This window comes from Necator americanus, chromosome IV, assembly GCF_031761385.1.
Source record: "Necator americanus strain Aroian chromosome IV, whole genome shotgun sequence".
NCBI lineage: Eukaryota > Metazoa > Nematoda > Chromadorea > Rhabditida > Ancylostomatidae > Necator > Necator americanus.
The window spans coordinates 37,109,005-37,130,769 of NC_087374.1; the positions used below are offsets into that span (position 1 = coordinate 37,109,005).

The 21,765-nt window shown below is 37.2% G+C and overlaps 1 protein-coding gene across 10 annotated transcripts in view; it reads left to right on the top strand.

The window, feature by feature from the left end:
- RB195_003882 (uncharacterized protein) overlaps nt 1-21,765 on the top strand; it is a gene marked incomplete at both ends in the record, with an annotated part of 77,762 nt that overhangs the window by 45,046 nt on the left and 10,951 nt on the right. For 4 of the 10 annotated variants that reach the window (XM_064201730.1, XM_064201733.1, XM_064201737.1 and 1 more), the window contains 33 exons: nt 31-81; nt 806-1,030; nt 1,116-1,214; nt 6,719-6,861; nt 6,920-7,003; nt 7,086-7,170; nt 7,866-7,980; nt 8,052-8,110; nt 8,212-8,340; nt 8,526-8,612; nt 9,270-9,449; nt 9,514-9,642; nt 10,429-10,551; nt 10,700-10,773; nt 11,422-11,493; nt 11,639-11,711; nt 11,773-11,881; nt 13,213-13,305; nt 14,773-14,894; nt 14,994-15,073; nt 15,485-15,592; nt 15,721-15,755; nt 15,837-15,911; nt 15,972-16,075; nt 17,403-17,464; nt 18,664-18,745; nt 18,959-19,044; nt 19,137-19,218; nt 19,625-19,733; nt 19,800-19,875; nt 20,018-20,118; nt 21,189-21,301; nt 21,429-21,518. In XM_064201730.1, the coding sequence (XP_064057610.1) occupies nt 31-81; nt 806-1,030; nt 1,116-1,214; nt 6,719-6,861; nt 6,920-7,003; nt 7,086-7,170; nt 7,866-7,980; nt 8,052-8,110; nt 8,212-8,340; nt 8,526-8,612; nt 9,270-9,449; nt 9,514-9,642; nt 10,429-10,551; nt 10,700-10,773; nt 11,422-11,493; nt 11,639-11,711; nt 11,773-11,881; nt 13,213-13,305; nt 14,773-14,894; nt 14,994-15,073; nt 15,485-15,592; nt 15,721-15,755; nt 15,837-15,911; nt 15,972-16,075; nt 17,403-17,464; nt 18,664-18,745; nt 18,959-19,044; nt 19,137-19,218; nt 19,625-19,733; nt 19,800-19,875; nt 20,018-20,118; nt 21,189-21,301; nt 21,429-21,518 (3,255 nt within the window). Of the gene's footprint in view, nt 1-30; nt 82-805; nt 1,031-1,115; nt 1,215-6,718; nt 6,862-6,919; nt 7,004-7,085; nt 7,171-7,865; nt 7,981-8,051; nt 8,111-8,211; nt 8,341-8,525; nt 8,613-9,269; nt 9,450-9,513; nt 9,643-10,428; nt 10,552-10,699; nt 10,774-11,421; nt 11,494-11,638; nt 11,712-11,772; nt 11,882-13,212; nt 13,306-14,772; nt 14,895-14,993; nt 15,074-15,166; nt 15,236-15,484; nt 15,593-15,720; nt 15,756-15,836; nt 15,912-15,971; nt 16,076-17,402; nt 17,465-18,663; nt 18,746-18,958; nt 19,045-19,136; nt 19,219-19,624; nt 19,734-19,799; nt 19,876-20,017; nt 20,137-21,188; nt 21,302-21,428; nt 21,519-21,765 lie in introns of all 10 variants that reach the window. The other 6 variants (XM_064201731.1, XM_064201734.1, XM_064201732.1 and 3 more) reach the window with 6 other exon arrangements.

Genomic DNA, 21,765 nt, shown 5'->3' on the forward strand with positions numbered 1-21,765 from the left:
AGAGATGCGCTCATAAAACATGTTATTCAGATCACCGATCACACACCACTGACGGAGAGAGCGGAGACGATGATCGTGCAGGTTTGTTTTGCAGAATTTTTCCGCCAAATTAAATTCATATTCCAGAAATTATCGAATTTTTCATGGGAACAACTTGCAGTGCTTGGTCCGATTAAAAAGTTATGCACATAAACGTATTATTCAGCTATTATTGAAGTACAGTGGAGATTATTCATAGATGGTTTCCGCACAGGCGTTGTGGAGCTGCACTTTTTTTTTGTTTAACGTTTGCCTGGGGCAAGTTAGCTCTTACCGAATTTTTGCGCAGAAAATTTCGTACCTAGAAAAAATTCCTTCGAGTCTTTCTTTTAAGTACTAACTGAGTTGATCATAGCTTTTAGTGCAGCAGATTTTTTTTACTTCAAATTTTGATTATATTAAATTATTAGTATTAAGTTCTTCTATGCTTCACCTAGCAATATTACCAGAAAGAGAAGTAAATATTACGAGCCTATTACTGCTACCTATTGGGTTGATGTATAGGTTTTTTTCCAGTTTTCTTGAAATTTTCCTGAAGGTTACAAAATGTTCCCTTATATTACTTCTTGATGTGGATTTTACTGAAATTACAAGGGTCAGGTACAGTATGATGTCGTTCTCAGTTTTGTCTGGAAAGAGCTAAGAAATTCAAGTAGAAGATACATCTGAACTGAAAAATAAGGAAAATTAAAGAGTTTCTTGTGTTATGATCTTAATTTGGCACAGACTTACTGAATTACCCAATCTAACTTGTCGAACTCTCCAGGACCTTGCCGATGAGACCGACGTGTTCATGGAATTCGGTCACCTAAGCAACGAAACTCGCAAAAAGATCGAAGAGTTTCGAAGACGACGGAAACAAGCCGAAGAATATAATGAGAATTCACCGGTTAAGCCGCCGAAGGTTCGGAAAGACGGTGAACCTGAGGTTGAGATGAGGAGTGAAGAGAAGAGCCTACGCGGCGTAAAGGAAGATGCTAAGAAACAAAAGGTACCGGTTTGTGTCCTCGCGCATCAACTCACTCTAACTACTCAAATTTTAATTTCTCAAAGTCCACTGATCCATAAATCTCTAGGAAAAGGAAATTAATGACCCATTGGAACGACTACGCCAAATCGAAAACCGATTGGGTCAACAAAGAACGAAGCAACAGCTCGGGAATGTCCCGAAAACGGTTAGTTTGATGGTTTCGCTTTTAAGTTACAGAATATTACTATTCGAAATTTATTAATTGAAATTACCCAACACTATTTAATCGGCACTTTTGAATGCACTTATGTGACTCTTCATTTTGTTCTTTTGCGGATAGTCCTGGATGAGCTCCTAGCATAGTCATAAATTCGGTTGCACATAATTCAGCACAAGATTGTGTTCTTGACCCGGGTCCTTCCATGAACGGAGTGGAGTTCACCAAAGCTACAACGAGTCCATTTTGAAGTTGCTGAAAAACTTTGTGCTAGCATTACCATAGTAATTGAAAAATTTATATTAGTTTTTAGAGCCAATTTTTAGGAATTTTTGTTTTGGTAAAATTGAATTGAAATAAACATACTGTATTTTAAACATCAAGTTAATGCTAATTAAGAAAAATGGGGAAAATTCTTTTTTGAATTCGCATAGAATTCCTATCGAAAGTTTATGGAACTTTATTTATTGGCCTCTTATGAAAAAATCAGTGAGATGAAGGAAATTTCAGCGAAAAACACAATCGTTTGCTGTTCTCAACTTTGTATGCGGAAATAAAAGAAATCGAATTAATTAGAATTAGTTTTAATTAACTGGAGCGGTTTTATTTTGGACTTTTTAAAATTAACTGCACGTACATGTCTTTGAGTGAATCGAATATATATTCAGGGTACCAAATACTTAAATTAAAAAAGTGCAACTAATATAATAACAATTTAAAGAAGTGCAACTAATATAATAACTTGATTTAAAAAACCGCTCCAAAAGTCCTCAAATTAGGCGTTTGATCACAAGGAAAGGACCTTACCGGTGGAACTTCTTCAGCACTTCCGAAGGACATGGCGACCATTAGAAGAGCTATAGCCGCTTGTAAATACATGAATTCTTCAGCTATGTAGTATCGTCGTATTCTATTCACCACGTCCTGAATCAGGCAAAAATTGATTATATGCCAGTGAGAGCACCTTTCGGGAACATCTGTATCGGCCTTTCGGCAAACGATGAAAGACATTGAGAGGAAGAAGTTTACCTTGTAAAATAAGAATAATATTTGTCAAGGTGCAAAGTTCTAGTTATGCTATAGACAATAAAAATATTTGCTTTTTTTGAGAAAAGTGAGAAATTTCTTGCATTCTTAGTTATTTTCTCAGTAGTAGAGAACTAAGTGATTTGAACTTTTGATAAATCTGGCCGCTTCGAAAAATTATGCAAGCATTCTCCTGTTACCGTCTACAAAGGCGGATACACAATTTTTTGAATTTTTTTTTTGGCTCCAATAGCTTTCTGTTCCTAACGGGTTAATTCAAGTTCTTTATTAATGATCTTATGAGAATTCTTGCGGGATGTGTTCTTATTTTCGCAGAAAAAATAATAAAGGGTTATTTTTATTGTAAAAATACTGATATTATATTTAATATTAATACTTAAACAAAGTAGGATTTTGAACCTTTCTTCTTTTCCTTAAAAAAAGTTTCATTATGAGCTGAAATATTGAAATTCATAATTCGAGAGAGAAAACTGTTATTTGTTTTACATCAGTATCAGTATTTAGAAAAACTAAACTATTTTCTTATTTTGGTATCATCCTAAAAAAGCCGAAAGTCTTCTGTTTCTATTTTTAGGCAAAATAAACGAAATATTTAAAATAATAATAATAAAAATAATCAATAAAATGTTTAACGTATGCACAAAAAAAGTCGTGTGAAAAACAACGAAAGGTGCTCAAATCATTTTGAGTGGCATATATGCCTATTATTCATTCGAAATAGCTTGTTTTCCATCTGTGCTGCTTGGAAGCTTACCAGGGATCAAGTTTCACCGCTTCCTTGGTGGACTAATTCAAACGGAAACCTAAGTAGATCCTTGAATTTTTCAATCGTAAATGTGGATCGGAAACGTTGACATGGATAAAAGTGGAGAAAAATTCGAAGAAAAAACTAGCCTGTTGAATTTTTTTTTTTTTTTTGAGAGAAAGATTTTCTAGGAGAAAAAAGAAAAGCGGTAATGACTTTACATACTTCAACGAGCTATATCATGTATATACTTACTATATTGCGTATAGTGCCGTTTACGAAGTCGTATGCTACGCAGTTAGGTAGTGAATGTGAAAAAAAAATGTTCTGAACAGGTTGATTGATGAAATAAAGCAAAAACTAAGGACAAGGATGACATTTGTGGAGCGAGTTGTGAGTTTGAGATGATAGGAGCGGCGTATCGTGAGGTTTCAGAGATTTACGCTTGAGTTTGTTGTTGTTTATAGAACAAATTCAATCCAGTCCAGGACAACATGAAAAACATAAATAAGAAACAATAACAAAACAAAATAAATAAGAGTGCGAATAAGCAACTATATAAAGAATAAAACAAATAAAGAATAAATAAGAAAATAAAAATAAAAAAGTAGAACACGAAAGTTATTAGCTAGAAAACTGGAAGAAAACTATGAATAATAAAACTTAGCATAAACAATAATGTGAATGCATAAACCTGTGGCGTAGTTGTTTTTTTTGTCATATAATTAGAGATTTCCTCTGTTGCATTCTACGCATGGCGTACTCCACAGATTCTGTTTGTTTTTGAGAAGCCTTCTCAAAACCATTAAATTATTTTACTTCTTCTATTTTTTCTGATCATTTTAGAAGTCAACAAATTATTTTTCACTACTTAGCAGTGATAAGAATAGTGCTTCCCAATGAAGTGAAATAAGAATCGATTCAGGCACTTGATATCCTCATTTTGGTCGAGAATTTCCTAGTGAATTCAAGCCAGTAGGCGAACGATCCGATTTTGGGGGGATATGGCCTAAATCGTACTTCTAAAAAAAACCCCTGCACACCCAGTTTCGTATATGCACTTCAGGATCAGTCCGATGTTTTTTTGTTGTGTAAGAGACGCTTTGGGAAAAATTTGAGGAATTTCAAAGGTAAACGAAAGAAATTTCGCAGAAAAACGTGAATACTTTGGTCATGGAATCAAAGTTGTTGATGTTGTTGCTTCGGAGTTCGAAAAGTAATCTGGAAAAGTTAGAATCTGGCAAATACGAAGAATTTGAAGACCCATAGTTTTTAATATGAAAGGAGAAAATACCGTCGTTTTTGTTTTTGCTTTTGTTTTTTTTTTTGGAATCGTTTAGCGTTACTGTATTATTGAGATTTAGTGGTTCTATTCTATTTATTTTGAACGAGCATGGTAATTCTCGCATGTAAATAAAAGATAAAATAATAAAAACAAAATAATTGAAGAATACGTCGGATCATGTGAGAAATGAAAAGCGTTGAAAAAGCTACATAGAAAAACAACGTCGAGTTGTAGTTGACTATTCGAAAGCAAACTCGCTCGTGGATTTAGTTCCTCAACACTCTTTTGCTTCGCATGATTTGAGAGATTTGTTTAGTTTAATACCCTGCACAGGGTTGAAGGTGAATTTAAGGATTTTATAAATTTTTTAGACATCAATCTGCCTTTAACACGTTGGCGACAACGTAGTCCACATGTGATCTACACTTTTTTTACACGCATGGGATCGTGTAGTCCACATGTGGACTACAGTTGTTTTCTTTCTGTTTTTTTTTTGTTTTTTTTTTTAATTTGATCTACCTATATTCCCACTTTTTCACTCTCGAATAACTAAATCAGACCTAAATGAAGCTATATACTGTGTGGTCTCGGAAAATCTTTCATTTTTTGAATTTTAATAATAATAATGACAGCATTAATTCTGGGTTGATAGGTTGACGACATTCGCCCAATAATAACAATAATAATAATAATAATAATAATAATAATAATAATAATAATAATAATAATAATAACAATAACATATGGGCAGCAGTCGCAGACGGAAAAAAAGCCCCGGACCTTTATAGCTAATTTTTTCCAAAACGCAAAAACTTTGTCAACGTGTTAATTTAGAATTAATGGTGAAATTTTGAGATTTCTTAGTTCGATGGTATGTTAACGATGGAATAAGCTCATATGTAACTGAGAGCAAACAGCATAGCATGGCATATTGGAGAAACAAATGTGTTCACCACGAAGCCGCCGATTCGATTAGAAATTACAGTTGGATAACAGGAAGTTTATGATTAGCTGTTTACTCCCTTCTGACAACAAATACGCGTGGTGGCTGAAGGCTGAACTTATCCGATGAATTTGTGGTAATTAGGTGGATTGTTGACTCATTTTCGGAGTCGCCTGGGATGATTGCAGAGTGTTTGTAAGCATACATGAATCGCTACGAAGCTAACTTTCCTCTACAGGAGAATAACTGGGAATGAATGATAGACAAAATCCTTTAATGTCATCCAGTAAATTTCCTTCAGGACAAATTTTCTAGAACATGCGTTCACATGCGAGAAATAATTTCAAAAATTTCAATCAATTTCAAAACATACTGCCAATTATCCGGTGATAGGAAGAAACTGTACTAATAATATTGGATTGCTTATAGAAAAACTTGTGGAGATTATAGAAATGGATTGAGGTTCGGTGTAGGTAACAAAATTGTGTCCGATACAGTTTCATTTCGAGTTTCTGTTCAGAGTGGATAATTTGTTCCGCACCGTAGGACATTTTCGAATAAATCCCCGGCTCGGATTATTTATTTTATCCTGCCGTAATTGCTGCACTGAATAATGTCATTGTACAACGATCATAAGAATGGTTTCGGTGAATGTTGACCTGTTGTGGTTGAGAGTAAAGGCTGGTCAATAAATTAATTAATATCTTTTTTTACAAGTTATATGCAGTAGAATGGATGTAAAGTATATTTTTGTTTTTTTTATTATAATGACACTTCATTTCGGGACTCAAAAAATTACTATTTCAATTGGCAAAAGATCTGTTAAAGTTCAGCGCTGCTGGGAACTAACGCCTTAGAGTTCTTAGTCACCGCTGAGCGAGTAGAATAATTTTCTCTTTTCCTGAGTTAAATTTTGTCGATAATTCCTCGTTATTCGTCTATCCGTGTGAACATCCACAGTTTTACATAGAAAGTGAAGAATAATTTCTTGCACATTCTCTCATAAGTCAAAGAAATTACAGATCGAAGCAGTATTCACGAATAAACAATTAATAATAATAAATAATAATGTAATAATAAATATTAATAAATAATAAATAATTATCATTTAAAAATGGCACTGAATAATGAAAGCCACTTAATTAGGCAGCTAAAGACTCTCTAGAACAATTTTTCTCGATTATTATTTATTTATTATTTTTTCGATTATTTTAGATTTTATACATGCGTAAATTTCTAAATTATATTATACAGACTCAATTGTGTACATAGAGTCATGCACAGAATTGTCTTTCATGGAAATCCTACAGTAAACTCATGTGGATATATTGCTAAGTAGAGGTATTCAAAGGTTATTGGTTCCAGAAAAACCGTAATTAAAACGAGTTCACTAATCCGTAGTGATGGAAGCGCTAGTGAAAAAAAGAAGTACGAATTCAGCCGCAAGAAGCCGTACACGCATTCATTTTCAGGCTGCTCCCGATAAAGAAGTCCCAGGATCGTATAAACCACTCGTGAACGAAGACCATACACCCGCAAAGCCGACTACTAAACCAGAACCACAACGGGAATCATCTCCTGAACAGCCGGAGGATCCGAAATCGGCTCGGAATGAGTACGAATATTTGTAATGCTTGGATGTAGCTGAAACTCGTGGATTTTCATCATTTCAGACCTCCTCCACGAGCTGACAAATCATCTCGTGCTCCCTCATTTGTCCCCGTGAGTGAACCTGAACCCACCACACCACCTCCAAAGTAAGCTCTTCATGGACATAAAAGAAAATGAAAAAGAAATTGATGTGATTTATTTACTGCAAGGGAATAATTATGTTTTTAGGCGCTATAGCAACATACTGCGTACTCCAATGTCCGCCGCTGCGTATCGCCTCGAGGTGGACTCCTTGAACATGCTGATGAATCAGGTATGAATGTACGGTGACGAGAATTTTTTCCAGTTTTTCTGGGACAAGATTTAATTTCGCATGAAAATCTCAGTTGTTTTAAAAGTAAATAGCACAAGAAGTTTTTCAGACTCAAATTCTTGCTAGAAAATGAAAATGAAATGATAAAATCAAGGATAGAAGCGTAGAATGCTGAGAAATGGCCAAGCTGCCCGTCACGGTTGGCAAGTGTAGTACAAATTCAGTACACCACAATTGTCAGCGCTTTGATATGAGTCAGATGTTGTAAAATATACGCTAAATATGTAATGGGATTTTTTTTTCGATAATTGGGCAGTAATTTTCCTGAATTCCATTTGAAAACCTTTGGAATTTTATTTGAAAAATAAACCTTTTATTTTTTTCGTAGGATTCTTGTGAAAATATTCAAAAAAAGTCTGAGAGAGAAGAGATACAGCGAAAATACATGAACTTAAACTTTTTTTCTTTAAAAACAATCGTTTTGCTGTCATATTTATATTTATTGAACTTTTTTTTCGCAAATATAAATACCATTTTTTTGTAAACACTGTTTACCGGATCAACATGAAGAAGTAGAAAAAATGTAAATAGCAAATTTTCTATCAGTAAATCCCGGAAGTTACATGTTAGCTGCCCTGGAAATCCTCCTCAGCGAAACCTTTGTAAAGGTTTGATATTTATCCGGACTTTTCCAGGTACTAGAGCAGATGGAAAAAGGGCCAGTAAGCCTCAACCTCGTAGCCAGAGTCAAGGCTCATCCAATGTATGACTCAAGGCCAATGGTAAAAGAACTACTGGAGAGCATTATGGGTAAAACTTGTATTTCTACCTAAATAATATTAATTTTTCGGAAAGAATGAAGGTAATATTTCCTTATTCAGCTGCCCAACCGGAAAAGATCCAGCGAGAAACCAGTAAACTTGTCCAGCAACAAAGCCAGGTACGTTTCAAACACACAGCTAACTACAGGATTACCATTCACACCTGAACACATCCCTTAACCTGGTCTGCATGTCCTCTACAAACCCACTATTCTTCAAGGATGTTGCTCGAAAACAACAAAAAGGTGGTCTCGACGCTACGAAAGGTACGGCAACTGTCACTGCTACAAAACGAGCGGAAAAGTTGGCACGCGCCGTCCTTGCAGAACGTCCCTGGGTCAGTGTTGAGGTAATCGAGGCCATTTCCAACCACAACACTCTTTGTTTGACTTTTTTTCTCATCCACAAGCCGGTTTTTTTCCACACTTTGATTGCTAATCCAGAAACCTCTAAACAACAGAGATACACACTGTAAATCCACCAATAAATCACTAATATCGTTCAAAGGTGACCTGTTTAGTGCATGATTTTCAGGTTGGGTTTGATCCAGAGGAAGAGTCTGAGGTGGAATTGGGTCATCAACAATCCATTGCAAGCAACGCTACCGAAGTCACAGTTCAGGTGAGTTTTTTTTTTCTGTTTGGCTACTACGTTAAAGCAAATGAGAGGAAAAATCAGACATACAGAAACAACCATTTCTTAAGGAATTAAAAAAAAAGCGCAGAAAATACTAGTACTTCGGAAAACACACAGAAGACCTAGCGTGATGTTTCTGAAGCGCTTGCATTGTCAAGTACATCCTATATGAATGGGAATGTGGATTTTCGGGAAGAAAAGATTTTAAAAAAATGCAAAAACAACATGAGAGAGGGGATAGGAAGACTGCTGTCTTTTATACTAGGATTTGACTGTGAACTTATCCACAAACCACACCTACCAACATCCTGAACTCGTTTTCTGACCCCATGAAATAGTAATATGAATAATTTCATCCGTATTAAGCCGCTGCTAATTACGGGAACTAAAAATTGACTTATTTTGAAAAAAAAAGTCTATCACGAAAGGCAGTTCCACGTTTCGCAGTGCAGATTCGTTTCTATGTAAAACAGTGGCAGAAAAAAAAAAACGAAATAATCCACATAGCATTGGAATTACAACAAATTCACCACTATAATAAAATTCCCAATGCATTTTAAAGTGTTATTCAGATAATATATAAAAAAAAACATTTCCATCCGATGTACTTCGAATCGTTAATGATTTACACGATTTTTTTAGTCCACCTCGTTTGAGGATAGCGATGATCAACACGAGAACGTGAAGAAAATATCCACATCAAACGATATGCAAATGGATCGTCAAACGCAGACCGTTAAGGAAGAAGAAGAAGCGGAAACGGACGAGGATGAGGAGTACACCGATAGTGAAATGGAGGAACTAGCAGATGAGGTGGAACAGGTGCGACAGAAGGGGCTCTGCCACTTCTGGTCGGTCATCCTAGAAAACTATTAGATGTGTTAAGGTTGAGCAGAAGATCGTTGTCGAGACTTCGGACACACTTCCACCACCGGATCCTGTGGTTGCACAACCACAATTCCTCGACGCATTCGATCGTGGTTTGGCGAAACGACAGAGCAAAGGGAAATACCAGGTGAGGGCTGAGATGCTCGGCTTAGTATTCCAGAAATAGTTAGGACTACTAAGTGTAGTCCGCCGCGCAAGCTGTAGCCTTATTCTGTAGGTTAAACTTCATGGGATAGGATACAGGGCACTTTTCCGGGAAAAGTTGCTGCAGCATGCGAATTTTCCATTTTTTTTTCAAATTGCGATATCAAATAAGAAGGGAAAATTCCGGCCGGAGGAAAGTCTTTTTAATTTTATATTGTATGAACAATCATTCATAGGAAGGAAACAAAGTGAAAGGTCCATCATAGAATTCACAGATACCTAACATCCCGTAGATCGCTTGTGTTTATGTGCTGGAAATAAAAGCGGAGTAGAGAAATAAATTAATTATAAAATATGACAAAATAATACTAAATAACAATAAAAAAGTCATAAAGATATAAAAAATAAATTAAAAAAATAGTCAGTAAATAGTCATTAAAATAGTGATTGCTGAATAATACTAGCAGCGTTTGCACGGTAGCATTTTTTTTTCCCGCATTCCTAAAATCCTTTAATTAGCTGCTTTCACTTTTCTGTGCATGTGTTCTTCACCGTGGTAACATCTTATCTGTCCGATTAGAGTTTCTTTCTTTCCGGGAAGGTCACCGGTTGTTCAGCACAGTCACTAAATGAGCACTTGAAAATTTTTCGCCTATCACAAAATCACGTCGGTTCATCCGGTTCATCTCTGTCTCCCTCTCTTTCCGTGTAGCTTCACTGACGCTAGTATGTAGTTTTAGAGGAAAACCCCCAGTACGGTTTCTTTTAGCACAGTCGCGTTGACATGTATGGCCGTGGTGTATCAACGGAGTGCGAATCGCCTACGCTGCCGCGAAAGCCCCTCGGGGGACCACAACCTACGCAAGAACAATCACCTTTTCTCTTCGACAAAGTATGCGTTCGCATGGGATGCTGAACTTCTTTTTTCCATCCACTGCTAACACTCTCATGGCTTGTTTCATTCTTCTCTCTACAAATGGATATTCACAAGAGTTGGAAACAATTTTTTGTACTACATCTTCTCGTAATATCATATTTAGGCGAAGAAAATCATCATGCAATATCCTGGTCGTCCGGATCTTTCCGAAATTGAAGATGGGTTGATTAAGAAGAAGTGAGTTCCTTGACTTTTCTTTTTTTTTTTGAGAATCTGCTTTTTTCCTTGGTTTTTTCTTCCCCAAGGGTAAAACATTGTTCATTAGCGGTTTGAGGAAACTGAACAACTTTCCAGGCAGCACTTAGTAATGAAAGTAATACAGTAATTCGTCCAAAAAGGTCACTGCTTACTTCATCTTCAACTTTTTACTGCTTACGAAGGTTGTACGTGTAGGAACTAAATAAATCTATCCTATAATGAAGAAATTTTTGCTATGACAGTTTTGCTACGAGTTTATTGTTTAATTGGATATTCTGCGTGATTGTTGTTTACTTTTCTGCGCAAGCATTGATTATTTACACGCACTAGCGGTGTTTCTTTATGCATTGTTTATTAAATGTTTGCTTTTCTAAGGAATGACCAGGTCCGAAGTGCACTAGTGATATAAATAATTTGGCTATGTGTCTTAGAAAAGGCCATAAAAACAAAAGTAAACAAATCTTGAAAACACACTCGCGTAAAAACGCTTGTGACATGTGCACGGGTATGCATTGGATTGCCCCATAAAGTGGTGGAGTTTTTGTAAAATGGAGGTTTTCATAAAAGTAAACAAGAAATGAGCTTCAGAAAAGAAAAAATTTAGCTGTTAAAGTCTTTTTTTGTCAGAAAAGATTGGTTGAAAACGCAAGATCCAGACCAACAAGGTGGAAGCGACGCTAGTGTCACGCCCACTCCCAGGTACTGTTTGATCGCCTCCATTAATTTTAAAATTTTTAATATTTGATTTTCTCACTTTGTATTTTCCTTTGTGAAAGCGTAATGAGACAAAAAAAGGAGAAATGTGACCTATTTAGACCCAAAATACCACTGAATCAATTTTTAGTTGTGTTGGATCAGTTCCACCTAGAACTCCCCCACCGATGGATCATGAACATGAGACTCGTAGTGAAGAAGCGGTAAGGATTTCACAACGGATTTCACTCGATCACTTGAATTTCTGAAGTTGAGATTCTGCAGGCAAGTGATGAATCCGACGAAGAGGAGGAATCAGAAGAAGAATCGGACACTGAAATTCAAAGCCGCCATCATCGTGGCCCAATTATCGGCGAAGTGAGGAGAGACGGAGGTTAGTGGTTGTACCGCGATCGCTTCCTCGCAATGTTGTTGTGACTAACGGCATCACTGCTGCGAATGAGTGATGTATGATCTAAACAAAAGCGTAAATAGTTTCAGCTTGCTATTTGCTAATCGAACAACTAGAAAATGTAACCAAAAGTACGAGTTCACTGTGCTTAGCTGCACGTTCACCCATCTGCGCTTACCGAAATTAACAGAACTTGCTGCTAATTGTGCTGACAGATTCATCCCTTCTCTTTTATATGAAAATGAAACTGGTAAAACTTCTCTCTCATATAGTAATTTAATTTTCTGCAATGGCAAATGTGATAAAAATGAAGTTATGATTAAAAAGTGCAGAAATGCGTGACGAACATTCTTTTCATTATCTCTTACTAATGAAATAAAAAGAAAACTTACATTTCTAATCAGTACCCTCTGTCTGAATGAAAAAATATTTTTTTCTTTCAAAAAGTTTATTTTAAAAATAATGTAATCAATGTTAAGACTTAAAGAAACGTCCCACCATTTCAATTTAGAAAGAAAAAAGTTTTTTTTTTTAAATAAAATTCTAACAACTCGATATAGATTCCGATTTCGTCTTTGCTTCATATTTTTCCTTTATAATAATTTTCAGTTCCAATAAACAAATTAGTTTATTTTGTGAAAATTACTGCTATTACAAAACGTTGGTGTTCTACCGCAAAAAGCATCAGCACACATAGCACTTTACCCGCTTTGAAATAAAAAAAAGGTAGATAAAAATAAAAAATAAAAAGGTAGGTAAAATGATAAAGATAAAAAATAAAAAGGTAGATAAAATGAAATAAAAGGTAGATAACTCATTCAGAAAATTTCCTTACGTGTTCCTAGTGCGACTTTTTTTTTGGACAAAGTAGGTATTGGTTTTTAAAATGGTTATTTTTGTCTTCTCACATAATGCGTTTCTGTCGAGAAGTGGCTAGGGTGGGGATGAGATTTCAAGCTATTCTATTTGCTATTTGCAGTTTGCTTAAATATCCATGAAAACACGCTTTACACGCTTCTTACACCTTCTAATTTTTATAATACTAGAACTCTAACCTCTTTAACCTCGATCTCGATCTGGTCGGAGCTCATTTCATCGGAATTTTTTTATTTGTGTTGAGTTTTTTTTTTGTTAAGAAATGCTGGCATTTTCTGGGTTTTTTCTCTCTGGATTACGTTAGCATGAACTCCCTCGACTGCCCTTTGTTTACAATTGCTAACCTCCATTAACACCTCAATGTTTTGAGAATTTTAATTTTTGTTTGTTCTTGGAATGTGTTGGATTTCCATTCCGAACGCTTGTCTAACGTTTAGATAAAATTGAAGTGAAAGCGACGGATCTGGTGGCACGGAAGCTCTCGTACATGCAAAGCGCTCCGGCTAGCATTCATACCTCACCATCACCAGGTACTGATGATGTCACGTCCTCTTTGTTTCTATTTTTTCTTTTCTTTTATGTTTTGTTTAGTGCAGTTGCAGATGAGGGACCGCTTGAATCTTGTTCAAAGTTTGTTATGTGGTTTTTGAGTGCAGTTATGCTAAGTAGAAGTGTAGTTACCGCATGATTCAGTTAGTAGAAAACAGTTAACAACACAAGTCCCTTAGGCTCCTTAGGATATCCTTAGAAATAGAAAGTAATTTCCCGTTAAACAACGCAATTATAGATGTGCTCATGAGGACAAAAATCCCCTTCAACGCTCAATTTGTGCCTGCAAGTAAAAATCCGATCTAATGCCAATCATATCAGGGCATGATTTTGCCAACTATTCGTTCCTTTTTTTTACTCGTTTAACTCTAGCTAGGCTATTTCCGCCCTGGCTTCTGTATTTTTTTTTATTATTTCCCCTCCATGTGAATAGCGTTGTTTAGCAGCCAAAGGTCGAAATGATATTTGTGTTAGGAGGAAAGAATCCATAAATCCATGTAATATTGTGCCTTCTATTCAAGTTTCTCGTATAACGTTGAAGTATAAAAGTGGAAATGAAAAACGCTCACAACTCTTGTAGTGTAATGCAATGAAATCGACATTGCACGTTAAAATGTGTAATCATTAAAGTTGTTTGTTGAATTCCTCGTTTATAATAATGCTATCCTCTGTAATTAAGTCCTAAAGTGGGAAAACGATCGTATACAGGAAAAAAAAGTCCTGAGATGAGCTAAACAAACTTCTGTAGCTCTTGTAATCATGCTCAATGGGATGATTTCTCGGTAACTGTCGCAGGAATCGTATCCAGGTGAAATCCTAGAACGGAAAAATATTATTTTATTTGTTAACTGCTACCGCTTTTTGGGTATGTCGTAGGTTAATTGATAGGTAGGTCGTAGATTAATTCTAGGTATATCGTACGTAGGTCATGTCTGCCTCGAAGAACAGGCATAGTTTTGGTAGCGGATCCAACGAAAGTAGTGTGACAGTGGCGTATGTTGCAAAAAAAAAAATTATTTAAATGATATTTGTAATTAGAAGGCTTAGACAACAGTTTGGAATGGTCTAAACACCTTATAGACGTTTTCTGAAACGTGAGAAGATTTTTCTGGAACAGCTGTAGATTTTAGAATATGTTAATTTTAGGATAGGAAGAGAAAAACATCAAGTGAGATCCACACACTTCGAGAACACTCGTAACTGAATGCATTCGACGCTTAAAAAATTTTCAAAAAAATGAAACAAATATCTTATAATAGTAATAATTAAATGCGTCCCTACCTAAAAAAACTGACGAAAATGCTTCTGACAGAAGGTGGAAGAAAAAATTATTGTTTTTTCTGCTTGCTTCGAGGTTGCACAACGTCATCGAAACGAATTGGTCCTTTCCGGGAAGGGCGCATTAACTGCTTCGTTAGTCACTGTCAAGTATGTGTGGTTTTTTGTAGAACCAAGGACTCCCACATCGGCGACACGGTATTACACTGCCATAGCCGAACTCAAGCTACAGGCGCCACCAGAGCCGAAACCGTACAAAAGGATGAGCGGAAGCAGTCTGGTCACTACTCAGGTGATTTTAATGTCTCGAAGAAAAATTCACACAATATCACCATAGAAGAAAAAAAGATTATTCCTGAACAAATATGAGGAAATTGTACCTTTTTTCAAGGCAACAATTGAACCAAAGGCAACTGTGGAAGAGCCTGAAAAACCGAAACCAAAGGAATTGAAACCAGCCGAAGAATCACGGTCAGTATAGGGCCATCTTGACAATTCACATAACTACCTTACCGTAGAGTCGGAACATTGTGATTTTTGTGCTTATACGGTACTGACGTTCAGACTCTCCTACACAAACCCACTGTTTCGTCCGAGCAATGCCTACAGTGCATGGCTCACGCCATTCACGACGTCAGTTGATTACGTTGTGTCGTTCTGAGCGTACGTAGTAGTTGCGGTGTCGCCCCACTTAGCCCCTAGAGGTTGAATGGGGTCGTAGTCCGCACTAGTTGTCGTCCTGTGACCTTGCCTAACCCAAAATTCGTTGTCGTGTTGGTGTTACCTACATCTAACATCCTCACGACAGATAGCTGCAGGATATCTGATAGATCTGATAAATAAGGTAAGGAAGAGTGTGATTGTTACGCTTGTGGCTTACAGTACTGGTGGCAAAGAGAGCTGGGAAACCGCGGCCGCCTTCATTCGACGAAAGAATCGGGACCGTCGAAATCGGAATCGGACCATTGGAGCACCTGAAGAATTGCTACGGTAGCTAACAGCTTTTGTGTGCTTTTAGCATTCCTTGATTGTCGCTTTGTTGCTGACATTTCATGTGTCTCATTTTGTTGGATAGTTTCATTCTCAGCAGCTCATCATTCTTATGAATCGTTTTGCAGGGATCTGGACAAAGCAACAGAAAGCGTCTACGATGGTGAGTATCTGTCTTGTTTTTGCATTCAACATTCTAGATGCGATCCAGCCGGAGGGGCGGAGAAAGACACAAATCTTTCAGAACTACCAATGTCTGCCGGTCTTCATGCTCCGTACACACCGACGGGAGTGGACAGTTTCTATGCGCATCACGCAGGTACTCTTTTTTTTCTCTGGATAAATCTACTCAATAAATCCATAAAGTGAATTTTTTCAGCTCTACCCGGCTCTTCTGTTTTGAACTACGTTCGCCCACGCTACAACGACGAAAGCTACAGACGACACGACGAGAGACCTTTGTCTCCCAATCGTCCGAATACAGTGAGTATATATTAAATTGTTACTGAAATATCATTAGTAGCTGGATCATTAAAGTTTTTTTTTAGAATGTTTTGAGGAGGATTTTTAGGAGCTTTTAAGGACAATTGTGGTACTGAAAATGTTTCTGCGGGTCGCCTTTTGCGATAATTTTAGGAATTTATCTCGGGATATTTTGCAAATTTTATTTTTCATTCCACTTTTAATACGAAGATGATGAGTAGTTCCATAAAATTCGTACATGGGACCTATGAGCATCGGGAATCCTACTGCCGTTGAGCTGAGAAGTGGCTCTGGAGGTTCCCGGGGCCCAGGAATGTTATATAGTGTATTTTTTCGTGCAGAATTTTCACTTCAGTCCTTGTATAGAGTTATAGGGAGCTTATTTCAGTCAGCACTTCAGTTTCTAGCATGTTATCATCCAAAACTTTGATGGAAATGTATGCATATTGAGTATATGGAGGGGGATCGATAAGAAATTTCATCCACATTTCTTCTTTTGGCGTGGACGTTCTTTCTTCGATGGGGGGACACACTTTAACGATGATACTTTTGCATTAGGCCATGACATTGAGTGGTGGCGTTCACATCAAAACATTCTCCAGTCACAGTTCGATGTCAAACTGCAATTTGTTCTGCGTTCGGTAACTTGGATCCTTTTTCCGTCATGTTTACTACATGAAAGTCTCTTCATTCTCTCCATTTGCATTCAAGTTACTGCATTTGTACATCTATTCCTTTTATGCTCATCTATTCGCTTGACTGGGTGCGTGAATTCATGTATAATATATCGATTATTACTTTATTTTGCTCTTGAGTCAATCATTCCAGTATAGTAAGGGCATAGATAAAAAAAAGAGGATAAAGTCACTGGCTTACCAACCCACTTAGGATGCGCCAACGCGTTTTACTGGAATTCGTAATCGTTGAGGTTTTGGAACGCGTGTTGGCCTATACAATGCCCCCCTTAGGGCATAGATAGGAGAACTTAAACTCAAATCTATGGTATTCTAGAACTTAAGAACTTAGAAATTGTTCCAGAATTTTTATGGATCCATTCTTGTTCGAGTTTTTGATTGATTTTCGCGTTCCTCCTATCACATTCGAAAGACTAAACCGCTTTCATGACTTCTACATCGTTTTTGTCCGCGAACAGAGATTCGATGAGAACTGGTGTGGGATCAAGCTGTTCTCATTATCAAAGCCGGCAATACAGATTCGTGATTAGTCACAAAAAGAGACTCGAATGATATCCACTATGCAGAGTTCTGGATTAGGGATTAGTAAAGTCCCCCGTGTCATTCATCTGAGCTTATCTAAGAGATTTCAGAACGCTGCGTTACTTCGCGAAGAATTTCGCTCTGCTTACGATCCTTCTCAGGATTACAACAGGTGAGTTCATTTTAGCAACAAAAAAAAAACTCTTAATGCTTAGCTTCACTATGAGGTGGGATTAGGATTTACAGATGTATTTGATCTGCATATTTAATAATAATGTGGAATGATTAGTTCTAATTAGCACTGAGACGTTATTAGTTAGAAAAGTTTTGGAAAAATAGAAATGATCCTGTGATTTTTGATTTTTTTATCTCAAAATTATTTTTTGCGCTTCTAGTCACACCTCCTTGACTCATAAGCGTTCCATGTGCTTCCATCCTGAATTGAGATCAATAAAGAGATATCCAGTGTAGTGACAGGGATATCCCATACTTCCCAGCGTTTTTCGACTTATCTTCTGATACAAATTATTATTTTAATTTTAGTCTCTATCATCTCTCTTAGTGATGTTTTATGAAATTAAATAAATTAAATTAAAATAAATTAAAATTAAAATAAATGAATGAGTAATTGATTAATAATTAAAATAAATTCCTGAGCCAAATGACTGAACAAGCAAGGACACCACCTTCTACAAGTCAAGCCTGCTCTGAATCTTGCTAGATATATTTATAATTATGTGTATTACATTTTTTTTCATATGCAATGTTAGGCAAAAAAAAAGAAAGATAAAAAAGATATAAAGATAGAAAGATAGAAAGATAGAAAGATAGAAAAGCTACAAAGATAGAATGATAGAAAGCGAGACCAGTTGGCTTTCAGCTGGATCATTCCTGACCATTATTTTAGCCTATGTCCTATTCGGCAGATATTTATTGGTGAAACCATATTCATTTATTTTTTATTGATACCTTAGCTATGCGACTTTTTTTCTTAAAGCGACTCATATTACATGAAAGAACAAAAAAAAGTGTCGTAATGTCTGACTATGGTATCTCCGTCTATGTATGTCTCGAACACTACTAATTACCGTTCTTCTCCCTACGTTCTCCTCGTTCTGACACTTTCTCGCGATCCAGTTTTCATAAGTGGCTTGTCCGGAATTTTGTTTTGTTTCAGCTATTAGCGCTGCGCGTGCCCCGCATTGCATTAGCCACTTTACTGTTCTGCGCCGCCGTTTATTGTCGCCAGTTTTCTTCCCGCTTTTTATGACATTATGAGTCGAATTAAGTATGTAATTATCCAGATTACATCCTGAGATCTTGTAATGTTTACAGTGATTTACAATTTATTTATTTAGTTAGTTTATTTAGAACCAGCAGTTATGGTACTGGAGATGTACGCAACTATTATTCATCCAATGCTAGTTCGAGTTATTCGAAGAAACTTGATGAGGTAAATTTTTTTTTGAAGAACTGAATTCTTTGGAAGTTAGAGCCCTGCAGGTATTTTCATAATGGTTGAGAGATTCAGAGGTTTGCTGGTCTTCGTGAGACCGAATTGTAACAGGTTGGCCATTGTTGTTGTATCGTACGAAGAGTTATGGCCATTGTGTTGTGGGGTGCAAAGGCGATCGTTCTATAAGTTTCTCGCTTGTCTTCGCTTCAGAATCAGTCATGGGCATCCGAACCGCGACGTTTCGAGGTGTACAAAACGAGGGCGGAGAGGGACGCCGAGAGGAACACCTATACGCCGTAATTTTTTCTTTTTTTTCCTTTTTTTTTCTCTGCATATGTTATGTCGTGACATATCACAGCTGAGACTCATTGAAGGAAACAATTTTCAGGAGTGGTGCACCATCGTATCGGCCATCGTCGTACTATTCCTCGGCCAGTGATCGTCCGTTGACCAATTTTGCTGTCAGAAAAGTGAGTAATTTCCTTGGAAGCGATTATTCCTGATAGAAAACGAAAAAGAAGCGGAAACGGAAAGAATATGTTCCTAGCTTTTAAATCCCAGACTGTATGTGGAAGTTTTGAGCTCAGCTGCAAATTTCTAAAGTTAATGGTATTTTTTAAAAGTTCTCCGAAAACTGTCTTGTTTTTCTCAAATACTCAACTGTATCTGATTTTTCCCACACAAACTGACCTCCTCCCTCCTGACCTAGGTATTTTTGCTTGATTTAGACTTCTAAGATTTTCATACGGAGTCAATGCGAAGGTTCTGTATTTTATCCCGTGATTATCCACGATGAATTCAGGAGTGTTTCCTCTCACTAGGATGAACTGACTTTTTAATGATTCTTTTTTTTCTTAAAAATTTGCCTTTATTTAGCCAGAAGATTCGTACAAACCAGACGCGTATCGAGGTGCAGAGAGTGCATATAGAAGATACGATGATAGTTATGGCTACAAAAGGATCCCGTACGAATTTGAAAAAGGAGGTAGCAGTCTTCTGTTGCGGAATACGGTCGAACGCAGAAGTGTTAGTGATGTTATTCTGCTTTTAGCTACACCTGCATCTGATACCTACGCTCCGTCAGCAGCATCGCATGTAACGGATCCAAATCCTATAGTTATGAATAGGTAAATTTCTAATAATCAATCATAAAAAATCACGTCATTAATCATAAATTTTTATTTTCCTACATTTTTTTTTTGCGATTTTTTTTTCATCAGTAGTTGTCCTTACAGTCAAAGTGTATGACTTGCAGTACTGTTCCTACAGGTTCCGTCCAACAGCACGTCGTACGGAGGATCGACCTTCGTATATTCGTACTCGTTCTATGGATCGCAAACATCCGATGGGGGATGAGTTCGACTATACGGGTGATTATTTTATACAAGGTATACGATTGGGACCTCTAACTTTAAATCATTTTAGCGACCGTTCATTAGATTTACTGAAGAAGGGAACATTAGGACAGGATGAGACAAAAAGACTAGGATCTTGAGAAACTATCTTCTAGAACTGATACGGATTAAAACGGCGTAGAGTCGCTCAGTATTTTATGTGATAAAGCAAGATGCCATTGTTTCTTTTGAGTAACTCCTGCTTCACGTGCATGGATGAAGAAACAGAATTCCTTGAACCTAGACCAAGATGACATTACCGCGCCAAGTGAGTTCATTAATTTGACCGCATCCTTCCTGCGTCCTTTCGTAAACCTCATCCTCGCTTTTGTCCCGTCCACCATTCGTAAAACGACGTAGTACCTGACCGTAATATCCAGTGCGTCCAGCACTTTTAGTTCACAAACGGCATCTGCAGAAGATGTCGTCTAGCAAGTGTAATCAGAATAAGATTTCGTTTTCTGAGTTGACGTGCTCTACTGACCCGACCCGAACCCGGATCCAATAAAATTTTTCAAGTCGGACGAACGCGCTCCAGCGGGAAAATGTGTCGTGGTTTTACACATTGCGCTATACAATAAAAATTTCTACGCGGGAAAATGTATCACGCAGCAAAAATTCGTTTCCGCTCCATTTAGCACTGGAAATTTTTCTGGAGCATTCGGCCAGATAGAACATATAATGAGGCGATAATAAGATAGAACAGGCCTGTTTTTGGGCTTATACATTCGCATAGGCGGGTGTAGCGTAGTCGGTTAGAGGTTCCGCTGTCTGCACGATAGATTGGAGGTTCGAATCCGCCCTAGTGCTCACCAAGCCTTTCATCCCTCCGGGGTCGATAAATTGGTAGCAGACTTGTCTGGGAGGATAAAAACACTGACTTGACACATCGGCTAGCCTCCGCAAGTCATTGTATAGGTCAGTTACAAGTTCGTAAACCTCAAACGATCCTGAATTGAAGTGAACGTGGGGGCGCATCCCAAGCGGATTGATTAACGCCGGACACTTTATCCTTTATCCTTTATATATTCGTTGAGTATCTTCAGAACCGATACCGGATTACACTTACGTCAATTACCATGACACATCCAATGGAAGAGCAACAAGTGTGTCGAAAGATGATAAGGGACAACCGAGAAGTATTCTGAAGAACAAACAGGTGAGAAGACATGAATTCTGGAGTGAATACTAAGTTCTGTTGTCGTACGTTTTAGTTCAGTTCACGCTGATTTCACATGTAGAACGCTTCTAACGTTTTATGTGTGACATTGTTTCTTTGTGTTCAGAGTGTTGATATGGAACAGCGTGGGATACCGGACGAATCCAATAGTACGATCGCTCGAAACGAACAGGGCAACGTCGGGCCGGTGCGCTCGGTTCGTGTGCAGTGCTTCTATTTTTTTTACCGCTCTATTTTTCATAAACCAATGTTATCTAACATCTTTTTTTTTACCCAAAATGGGCCTATACCTTACAAATTTGCCGTTTTTCCACTTATTTTCGGAATGCGAATCTGGGAATTTCTCTGAATGGTTGACGTGCTCGTAATATCCACTTATTTTCTCTAACATTTTCCTTTAAAACAAGAAAAAAACAAACAAGCATAGACGTCTGATCGATACC